Source organism: Leptonotus elevatus, chromosome 1 (assembly GCF_054856555.1).
Source record: "Leptonotus elevatus isolate MCC_2025b chromosome 1, RoL_Lele_1.0, whole genome shotgun sequence".
In the NCBI taxonomy this organism is placed as follows: Eukaryota; Metazoa; Chordata; class Actinopteri; order Syngnathiformes; family Syngnathidae; genus Leptonotus; species Leptonotus elevatus.
This window is the reverse complement of record NC_141239.1, coordinates 49188179-49199340: the sequence shown is the minus strand read 5'-3', so window position 1 is coordinate 49199340 and position 11162 is coordinate 49188179. Positions and strand designations below refer to the sequence as shown.

Sequence of the window (11162 nt, the reverse complement as noted above, 5' to 3'; positions counted from 1 at the left end):
AGTGGTTGTACAGTACATATTTCACTCAGAGATACAATATGTAGTGCAACTCATACTTTAATTTTAATGTCAATTTGGTGTTTAGAGCTCAGCTTGGCATGAATTGAATGAATTGAATTTTTATGAGGAACATTTTTTTTGGGGGGGGGGGGGGTGGCCTGGCCTGGCAGCTGCATCAGAAATAAAGGTAGGTAAAATATTTCAAGTAGGGAAGAACACAAGTTGAATTTGCTTGAAAGTTGGGAATACTAACATTTAATTGACGGGGAAAAAATTCCCAATTCAATGTATACAATTTGATATCTTAACAGAGTTTCATACAAGTAACTTTGAAGTCTCCTGTGACTCTGACATAGTTGATGATTGCCATGTCAAGACGGTTAGGAAACTGAATTTGATGTCCATCAGGAAGTTCTACTTCAAACATGTCACCAGTGAGCTTGAACGCAATCTGTAACACAAAACATACTTAAGTCAACCCTTAAAATGTCTTTTTTATTTTATTTAGCAATTCACTCTTGTAGGTCCTGGTAAATTTTCAGAAACATTCTGTCATGTGTCACCTTAACGTAAGTGCCTCTGTGTAGGGGGTTGTGTATTTCCCTTTTCTCTTCACCCCAAGAACCGGCAATCTTTGAGTTGCACACGATAACTGCTCCATCTGTGTCATCGTGGAATCGTGGGTTGAAATGCAAAGCCAGGTCTTCTGAATCATAGCCAAGGTCAATCTGAAATCTGATTCGATTTTGAAATAAATACAAAGCGCTTGAGTGCATCCACACATAATCGATCAATAAGCATTACAGTATATGACGTACCGTACTCAATAACTCGTGAGTGCCGATGATTATACAATGTTTATTATTCTAGAAACAAACTGTGCATAAATAAGTCAAGACCTAAATTATTGTGAATTTTACCTTTGAGCATCATGCAAAATGTCTCCCTTTATCTTCAGCTGTTCCCCATCTTTTAGGTTTACATTGCTCATTTCCAGTTTCTAAGATACAAGAGTGAAATAGTTTCAGCAAGTTGTAGTTGAAATGTAAATATACTGCAAGTAAAAAGAAACAGCATCTAATAAACTCACCATGCTCATGTTGGACGTTGGTGGTTATCCTCTGATGTTAATGATTCTTCTCTCCTGCAACACAAAAAGTGTGGCTGAGGGTTCACTTCTGTTTATAAAGAGACGCACATGCCCAATTGCACAATGAGACCAAACAGTGATCGTGTCATTCTAATCAATCAGGGTTTTCGATGCAAAAGCATTATTGACAATTCCGAAACATCCAGGCATTTCTCATACTCCCTTTATAAGGTGAAGACAAACGGTGTATTATATTGCTTTTGCCTGTGACGATCATACAAACCACAAAGATTGTTATAGTAGTCAAACGGCGTCTCATCACATTTTAAAATCCAAATAATCCTCACAAAGCAAATTACAACAATCCAAAGTCCAATGCATGAGTGGGGAGCTTCTTTTCACAGAGTTGACTACCATTTGGATTGGTGATGTAAGATCGGACTTGTCAATATCATTGCTCTAAAGTCTAAAGGGATGAGAAAAAAGGTGGTTATACATAGTGTTAATTTCATTAACGAAAACTAAAGAAAAATATTTTCGTCAACACTCCTTTTTCACCAGACTAAAACTATACTAGACTAGACTAAAACCCTCATTAATAAACAATAACTGGGACTAAATCAGTATGCATTTTCGTCTACCAATGAAGACAAGATGAAAATGTACTTCACTTAATAAAATCTGAACTAAAATCCATGGACATTTTAGTTCATGAACAAAGATGGGCCGAAAAATTATATGATTTTGTAAAATCTTGTCTCTGCTAATCTGTCACGTGACACTGCCATCAGTGTCATGTGACTCACAGACAGTGACACAAACCCTTTCAAATCTGCAGTTAGCGACACATGTAACAGACAGGAGATGGATTCACAGTGAAAGGTTAAAAAAAAAAAGTATTTTAGTGTCAAACTGTTAAATTAATCCAATAGCTATAACTTTTCAACAATTAATGTTCATCCGACCGCTTGGTTATGTTGACTAATTTACTACCTTGGAGCCATAGTAGCCACTTGTAGATATACTCTAGTTGTTTTTCATCGAAAAGATGAGAGCACATTTGATGTGAAATGTTCCAACATTATCTGCTGAGAAAAAAATATAAAATGAGTAAAATGATTGTCCTGATTAAAACGTTGGCAGTTTTTGTTGACTAAAAATAGACAAATTAAATTATGCTTTCTTGGACTCAATAAAAACTAAAATGCTAGATTTATAGTCGAAATAAATAAAAATGGGATGAGGTTGACTCACTATGAAAAAAACTAACGAGCGTGGTTGAACCTGGACTACAATTGAGACAACATTTTAAAATGAATGAAAAAAAATAGTTATACAAACAGGAAGTTAGGTCAGTAAGATGTTACAGCAATAGGCTCTCAAAGGGTCTGCAATTTGCATGCTAACCAGCACGCTAAACATTCTATTTCTGTTTTATATGTAGGGTTTCCGCCGTTCTAAAAACACAATAGCACAGTTTACTCTCTGTACAGTGAGCGATTAGCCTCAACATGGTATGCTAATCAGTCAACTACCAGTTTTATATTTCCTTATCTGGGTGGCAGGACGGGGTCGTAACTGTTACTGATCATTTGAAGACATTAAATATACTCAGTCGGTGTACATTGGCCTACTATTTGTTGTATTTGCATCTGGCTAGCTAGCTTTTTTTCTGCTCCTAATAGTCCAATCAAAATGGTATTCCTTTTTACTTCTTTAAATTTGATTTTAAAGCTGCTCTACGTAACAATTTGCCCAAAATATTTTTTACAATAGTCTTTTTATTTGACCATTTATAATGGAAACATCTTCTAATTAGTAGAATAACACCTTAGCTGTTCACAATGGGTACTCTTGCAAGCCTCTGGCCAATAGTTTTCAGACTGGAGCCGATCGAGCGCTGTTTCATTTTTTGGGCCACGGGTGGCAGTAGCGATTCGACATTTTCTGCAGTCAGCGGCTTTAAAGCTACAGTATGTAATAAGTGACCACTAGATGTCGTTATAGCATAGAACGCATAGAAACACAGAGAAACCACAGTCCACAAGCTTACCATCAATTCTTATATTGCATGAGCAAAAGAGCATCTCGGCAAGCGAGGGCGACTTGGCAGCCGGACAAAGCGATCCGATATTAGAAGGAGCAACTAACAAGAGTGGCTAGCGGGAATTAGTCAGAGCCATAGGCTGGAGTGACTAACAGGAGTGACTAGCGGAAGAAGCAAGTAAAAAAAAAAAAAGCTACTAAAAGCTTGCGAGAGCAAAGCAGAAGGTGACAAGCGACGGGAGCTCGAATCACGGGACTCAACGACGACCACCTGCATGCACCAGCTACGGAAGGTAAACTGTGGTCGACACATTCGGTCCGACATTCGATGCAGGCAACATGGCGAACTACGTAGCACAATGATGGCGACGACATATGTCAGCCTCTTGTAAAGTGAGGCTCCAGCCATGTAATATAACTAGTGATTACTACACCTACGATTATATATATATATATATTAAAAAATAATATTTATAGTATGATTTTATAGTGATTGATTAATGAATTATTAATTCACCACTAGATGGTACTAGAGATTAAATACTGTGACTTTCATACTAGTTGTTTATCGTGTTACAGTTCAAACTGTCTGAACTATCATTTTTATTGTTTTAAACTTGACACCATGTAAAAATATGCATTATTTTTAACACTCGGTAGCAATCCCATATGCCATATTAAACTGCAGTTTACTGCTTCATTGCACCTGCTAATCAATATTTCCCCGTATTTACAAAAACAAGTTGATCGCTATCTAATATGCACATCAGGAAGGTAGTAAATAACAGTTTTTCCCCTTATTATTTTTTTTAATTACACGATACATTTCATTTTGCACAACATGTGATCTTATAAATTAAACAAAATGGTAAAAACAATGATACTCAAGCAAATCGACGATGACGGGTTAGCCAGATAAAATAAAATCGCGAAATGCGCAATTCACTTCGGTTTGGTTTCTTTTTTAGCTGTTCACAAATCCCAATACATCACAAAAACAGTCTTAATGATAATAGGAACAATTAACATTCTAAACTGACAATATTTGTCACATCTCAGACAATTAATTTGTGTATTTATCATTTATTCAATTTATTTTATTATGTGTTAAATATATATATTGCGTTTATATTCTTAGGTTTATTTACGTTTTTACAATTTCAGTCCGTACATTTTGTTGTTTAAATTGCATCTTTAATATTTTCTTTCCAATGTTTGACGTCAACTGGATAATTTCTGGCCAATCATGTAGCGTAACGTGTTCGTTAGGCGACCCCGATACGATCTGACAGAACGATCACATCTGGTACTGACACCGCGGCTCCTCAGCGGCGCCGCGCAAAACCGCATTCGTATGTCATTCATGTAATACTTTATCTCCCTCTAGTGGTTATAGTATATATGTTTTATTTTAATGAGAATGACGTCAAAGAATCAGGAATTTCCATGACCGACTTCCTGTACATGCCGGAAATTACGTGTTAAGTAAACAGAACCGCTGTCATCCGGACAAATAAATTACTTTCAGCAGAACTGAACATTTAGCAAATAACGCGTTGACATCTATGGTTACTTGCATAGCGAGGGATGGTACATCGGTTTGTGCTTGAGAAACTGACGCTAATTCCGCTGAAGGTTTGTTGTTTTACTGTGAAAACGAAATGTTCTGATCCACCTGCCACGCAAGTACTTGCTAGCAACTAATTAGCCACGGTTAGCAATTTTCATGCATTTGGCTACGTCAACTGAAGAAAAACTTCGATGGTTATTAAATGTTGTATGCCATTTCGTGCTCTTAGCGTTTACACACCCACTTGTCTGTATCACATAATGCAACCACTAGCTGAAAAGCCATTTTATAAGAGGGATTTAATCAGCTTTACAACCGCAAAATGTTCTTTAGCTCTTAAAATGAGCTTTTAGTGTCTTCTCGAAGTGAACCTTTTTTCAAACCTCCATTATGTGTCGTTATAATCACAAACAGGTTTTCCCAAGGACAGGTGTGTGAGACTGCTATGTTCACAGACATGGACTTTGAATTAGAGGAGGATAAATTGTGAGTTCACCATCTATTCTGTTGTATAACTCATCTAACAGTTTTACACATTTTATGGGACAACCTTTACGTCTTACCTGCTATGCCTTTCCTCTTTTGCAAAGTATTTTTATTGAAGTCGAGTACAGTATACATTTCATAGGCTTTCAATTCACATCTGTTGTTTAATAACTAATTCTTCCATAAGACCACACCTGTAGGGGCAAATCAAGCATGTTTCTTAGCAAAATGTGTACGTATTGCATTTGGACGTAATATCTTCTTTCTACCACAGAGGGATACCTACAGTACCAGGGACTGTCTGTCTGAAAAAAGATGCAAATAACCTTATTGGGATCAGCATTGGTGGTGGGGCACAATACTGTCCCTGTCTCTATATTGTTCAGGTAAGTGCAGTTCAAAAACATATGTCTGACAAGAACTCTAATTATTGTAATGTGATTTTTTTCAAATTAAAAAGGGAATGTCACATTTCAGTGTAATGGAACCTTCTTCGAAATGTTTCCTCTGGCTTCTTAGGTGTTTGATAACACCCCGGCAGCTCTGGAAGGGATGCTTGCAGCAGGTGATGAAATCACTGGCGTCAATGGCAAAACGGTGAAGGGAAAGACAAAGGTGGAAGTGGCCAAAATGATTCAAGCTGTACAGGTACACTATACTACAGCGGCACCCCGTTAATTTCTCTATTTACATATTTTTTTAACATTCGCTGCCATTGAGAGGACTGGCAGGGAACATTGAACATTACATGCAACAGAAACATGTAAAATAGGTATAAAAGATTACTTACAGTTCTGAGTCCAGCTTTAACTAAGCGACAGCAGTTCCAACAGTGCCGAATGACTTCAGAGAACGGGGACTTGACTGGTTTTGCGACACAGTGTAAAGAATCTCGGCACAATATGTGCAGAGTTGCTGTGTTGTTTTTGCCATCCATTGTTGGTGACCACGGAATTTCATGACTTCCTGCATGCTGGGATAAAGATGGGTTTAGTGTGCGAAACAAAGGATTACCTTTTCCCGTTGATGTCCAGTCGATATAAATTTCTGCTCATTTTATTATTGTATCACAAAGTTACAGTATATTAATTACAAACTATTTCCGAATTCATTGGAGTCTCAATAAAATAGACAACAAATTAAAAAGTGTGAGAAGAGATGAACGTCAGATGAAAAATGTTTGCGGAAACGTGAAGAATCTTCGCCAAATTTCCCAGATGATTAAACAGTTGTTGACTTCATTTGTAGTACTGGTCTGTTGACGAAATGACACACTGTAACATGTCCTTGAATTAGCAATTGTAGCTTCTTGTGTTTTTTTTTTTCTTTGAGTGACAACAGCTGGCCATGAAGAACTTAACATTATTCATCTCGTGGCATGGCAGTAGTTGGTGGCAAATAAAAATTGTAAATCAGAGTAATACACACTTTAAATTATTTCTTTTTATTAATACCATCATTCTAAAGGCAGAATATTTGAAATAGTTGATTGCATTAGCTAAGCAAGAAGAAAGCAAATCAATAAAAAAAAGAGGACAGTGCACTTTTAACAGAATGAGTGGAAACTTTGTCAATTGTTGATTGCACTCATACAGGAGAATGAACAATTTGCGCCGAAGCTCAATGGTCATCTATGACTAGACCCCCCCCCATCACCACATTTTATTGACCGAGCTGATGCCACACAAGTCATTTGACAAAAGGTCATGTATTTTTGGCTAATTTACTTCATTTTCTGATTTGTCAGGGTGAAGCAGTAATCCACTACAACAAATTGCAAGCAGACCCAAAACAGGGAAAGTCTCTGGATATAGGTTCGTGACACACTGACGCAACCATATATTTATGTTTTGCATCCCGATTCGACATCTTAACTCGAAGTACACGTTTCATATTTCAGTGCTAAAGAAAGTCAAACATCGGCTGGTGGAGAACATGAGCTCTGGCACTGCAGATGCTCTCGGCCTTAGTCGAGCTATTTTATGCAATGGTAAGGCAATAACTTTTTTTTTTTTTTTTTTTTTTTTTTTTTACATTAATTAACATAGCATACTTAATGTGCAGACGGACTTGTTAAAAGACTGGAAGAACTCGAGAAAACAGCTGAGCTTTACAAAGGTAATCATACTGAATTATTTTAGATCTTTTTATCTTATACTCCTATAGTGTTATTTAAAGGACCAATTGCCGTAAAACATGTGTTCCATACCAGACAAAGCAGTCATGTGTGTAAGTATGCACATTCAGTTACCATTCCTGCTTTCCTGCAGGTCTGATGGAGCACACCAAGCGATTGCTCAGAGCCTTTTTTGAGCTTTCGCAAACCCACAGAGGTGAGGACGGGAGTCCGAGGACCGGAGTGGAAAAGCTAAGCATGTACGTTGTTTTTTAATGCATTGATTGTTTCAACTCGCAGCGTTTGGAGACGTATTTTCCGTCATCGGCGTGCGAGAGCCCCAAGCTGCAGCCAGCGAAGCTTTTGTGAAGTTTGCCGACGCTCACCGCAGCATTGAGAAGTATGGCATTCAGTTGCTGAAGACGATCAAGCCTGTGAGTACAGTATTAAAATACATTTGAAATTATTTGTTCTTCTGTTTATGTCCCATGTACAGCCAACCCCCACTATTAGCAGGATGTTGGGACCAAGCCCTGCCACAAATAGCAAAAATCCATGATAAATTGCGCCCCCACAAAAGGTGTTTGTAATACTATATAGTTGCCACAAGATGGTGGTAAAGCACTTTAACCAGAGAGGACTATGAAGCGCCAATAGCATGTAGCCAATGGACTATATGCCACGGAGGAGGCGGGACTTCCGACTTCCGGGTTTTCACCCATCAACTTTGTTTCCGTTTTGCGACGTGTGGGCCGCGTCCCAGTGCTTGCGCTTCCGCCTTTGTGCCCCTCGGTTGCGCGTTCCCGTCGACGGGTGCGAGGCTGCGAGTGTGTAGTGTCTGTCTCAGTGTCTGTCTCAGAAAGCCGAGACCCACTCCCGCCGATGAGCGGGAGTGCGCGGTTGGGGGGGCGCAGGGGTTGGGGTGCGAGTGTTGGAACATGGCCAGAAACGGCGTTGACGTGTAAAACCCGGAAGTCGGAAGTCCGTGGCATCTACCCCATATGTACACAACCAAGAACCCATATTACACAATTATTCAGTAGTTAAAAATTATTCAACACTAACAAGCCACCCCCACGTGACACTAAAAAATCACTATACTAAAAACACTCTTACATTTTTTTTTTAATCCAAGAAGAAAAAGGACCACATTTATTGCTTTAACTGACTGAAGCGTTTCAGCAAATAACAGAAGATAAATCTGCGAATGCAAATATGCATGGGTTGACTTTTTTTGTGTGCATCTCTGTCTAAAATCATGTTCAATGATGTAACTGCCGTTTGTGCTGTGCAGATGCTCCATGATTTGAACACCTACCTTCACAAGGCCATACCAGATACAAAGCTCACCATTCGCAAGTACCTGGATGTCAAGTTTGAATATTTGGTAAGTTGACTGCATTCTGTCCAATTGTGAAAACTTCCAATGCAGTCAGTTGACAATGAAAGAACATTTGTTTTTTGTCTTGCAGTCCTACTGCTTAAAGGTGAAGGAAATGGATGATGAAGAATACACAAGCATTGTAAGTTACTGTTCCTGTGCTACCTCCGATATGGAGAAATTCTTTTGAGGACGACCACTAACTTGGTCATAGTAGTTGAGACTACTGCTGTATGTTGCTTCCAACAGGCAATGGGAGAACCTCTGTATCGCGTATGCACCGGGAACTACGAGTACCGCTTGGTCCTGCGGTGTCGGCAGGAGGCTCGTGCACGCTTTGCTAAGATGAGAAAAGACGTGCTGGAGAAGATAGAACTTTTGGATCAGAAACATGGTTGGTTGCGCCCCCCCCCCCCCCCATCTAGATATTATTTAAATAATAAAGCCTAACCCCTAACCCTTACAGATGATTTGATATTCTTCCAAGAAGCAAAGGCAGCATACAAAGTTGTTGCTCAACTCTTTTACAAATGTGTAAAATTGTAAGTCACGCCCGTGTCTTTACTAAACGTGTACTTACTCTACTTTATCTCAATACAATTGATTAACTTTTATCCTAAGACAACAGTTTTGCCTGAACTTGTCATCCTCTGATTTAATCAAGCAAACTATGCCCCCGACCCAAAATGTACTCAATAGTAGAACTGGTCTTATTAAGCAATTAAGGACACTTATGTGAGACTTACACTTATGGAAGGACTCAATTAATGATTGACAGGTGTACCAGAAAAATGTGAAACAATGACTTAAACATTGATATTAACTTAAATTAGGGGTGTCTGCCGATTTACATTTTTTAATCTTAATTTATCGCATGACTTCAATAGTTAACTCGCAAATTTTATCTGTTCTAAATGTACAATAAAATATTTTTTTCCTCTAAGTTTCATACTCTTCTTAACATAAGTGGAAACAATTTAAACTAATAGAAATATAGCTGCATTGTTTAGTCATTGATACAGTAATTTCATAATAATTCATACATTGAGTTAAAATTAAAAAGATGTACTGTACTGTAAAAAAAACGAGTGTGATGTTTGTGTTAAGGTCATTTTTCTGCCACTAGATGGCATAATTGCATTTGTAAGACAGTCACAGCTCAGTGCATTTTTCCTTTCATATTAAGAGCTATCTATCCATTAAGATGAAGTAACTTGGGAAATTCTGCACAGTTTTAAAATTGTAAAATTCAACTTGACCCCCGTCTCCACAAATACTGTATATGTATTATTATTACATTTGTAGAGGCTTTCCAAGTAAGGTGCGGTCATTAATCACGCGTTTAAAAAAATAGTGTCACAAAAGTTTGATTCTACCAACATGTCACTAAATGATCCCTCTCCTCTTTGTATCATCTAGTCCAAGACATCGTTTTCCAGCTCCAGCGCTTCGTGGCAGGCATGTCCCGCTACTACGACGAGTGCTACGCCGTGCTGAAGGAGGCCGACGTGTTCCCCATCGAGGTGGACCTCTCCCGCACAACCATCAACTACAGCAGCCAGTCATTTACTTACACTGATGAGGAGGAGGAGGAGGTGGAGGATTGTGCGGGAGGAGCGGAGGAAGGAGGAACCTGTGAAGGCATCCAGGCAGAGAACGGAAGCGAGAAACTGATCGATGATGAATGAATGATGACTGTGTGGCGTTGATGGTGGACATGAAGAACTCTCACTGCTTGCTGTCGTGCTATTAAAATACTGATTTTCAGAAGGGAGATTAGAAGCTGAGATAGCTCAAGACTACTAAAATACGGGCCTACTACTCTAGTACTTTATGTTGTCTTTTAATGTTGTGTTTTTTTAATTTTGTTCTCTACTCATCAGTTTGTTGCTGAATGGGTGTGACATAAAACGCAACACAATTTGACTATTATGGAAGTGTTTTGCTGCTGTAGAGTAGGACTCATCTAATTTGAGTTGTGCCTTCTTGTTTAATTATTTGTCAATGTGGTGGGTCTAAACTGGGCTGTGTACTCTGGATCAGTGATGTTTACTAGTGATTGTTACATTTTTATTTACTAGCGAGTTGGACCAACAGAGGTGGTGCCATAGCTGTTACACCTCTTTTCTTTTGTTTAGAATGTTTTTGTGGCATATTTTATCATTTCAAAGCTTCACAACCAAAGTTTTCAACACAAATTATTCTATCTCTTACCATACACTTTCCTCTCCATAAAAGCTAGCTCACGTAACAAGAATGCAAACTACTTGTAAATATGAATGTTGAGGGAACTAATTTTACTATATTTGAACTTTTGCCATATTTATTCTCTTTGATTTCTTGCCAAATGCACTTATTCTATGAAAAAATATGTTGCTTTGGTCATATACTGTCTCCGGGAAACCAGGAAAATGTGTGTTTTAATGATTGTTTCCAATAGATACGGTGTTTTGAAAGACTATATTTTGTCTGT

The 11162-nt window shown here is 38.3% G+C and overlaps 2 protein-coding genes across 5 annotated transcripts; one reads left to right on the top strand and one right to left on the bottom strand.

Moving 5' to 3' along the window:
- Window positions 1–239: 239 nt before the first annotated feature.
- On the bottom strand, window positions 240–6088 carry LOC147184226 (galectin-1-like). Of its 4 annotated transcripts, XM_086066818.1 has the most exons (6): window positions 5983–6025; window positions 5681–5769; window positions 1091–1144; window positions 921–1000; window positions 564–735; window positions 240–451 (listed from the first exon to the last, which is right to left on the bottom strand). In XM_086066818.1, the coding sequence occupies exons 3-6, from the start codon at window positions 1097–1099 to the stop codon at window positions 305–307; spliced, it is 408 nt and encodes a 135-aa protein (XP_085922944.1). In that variant the 5' UTR covers window positions 1100–1144; window positions 5681–5769; window positions 5983–6025; the 3' UTR covers window positions 240–304. The 4 variants fall into 4 exon arrangements, with proteins under 4 accessions (XP_085922944.1, XP_085922942.1, XP_085922943.1 ...); XM_086066816.1 differs by lacking the exon at window positions 5681–5769 and having other exon boundaries at window positions 5983–6088; XM_086066817.1 differs by lacking the exons at window positions 5681–5769; window positions 5983–6025 and adding an exon at window positions 1374–1463.
- On the top strand, window positions 4600–11148 carry pick1 (protein interacting with prkca 1). The gene is made up of 13 exons (XM_086066815.1): window positions 4600–4771; window positions 5121–5192; window positions 5467–5578; window positions 5712–5840; window positions 6940–7006; window positions 7093–7182; window positions 7257–7310; window positions 7463–7525; window positions 7609–7742; window positions 8603–8695; window positions 8781–8831; window positions 8939–9083; window positions 10109–11148. The coding sequence occupies exons 2-13, from the start codon at window positions 5152–5154 to the stop codon at window positions 10375–10377; spliced, it is 1248 nt and encodes a 415-aa protein (XP_085922941.1). The 5' UTR covers window positions 4600–4771; window positions 5121–5151; the 3' UTR covers window positions 10378–11148.
- The last annotated feature ends 14 nt before the right edge of the window (window positions 11149–11162 follow it).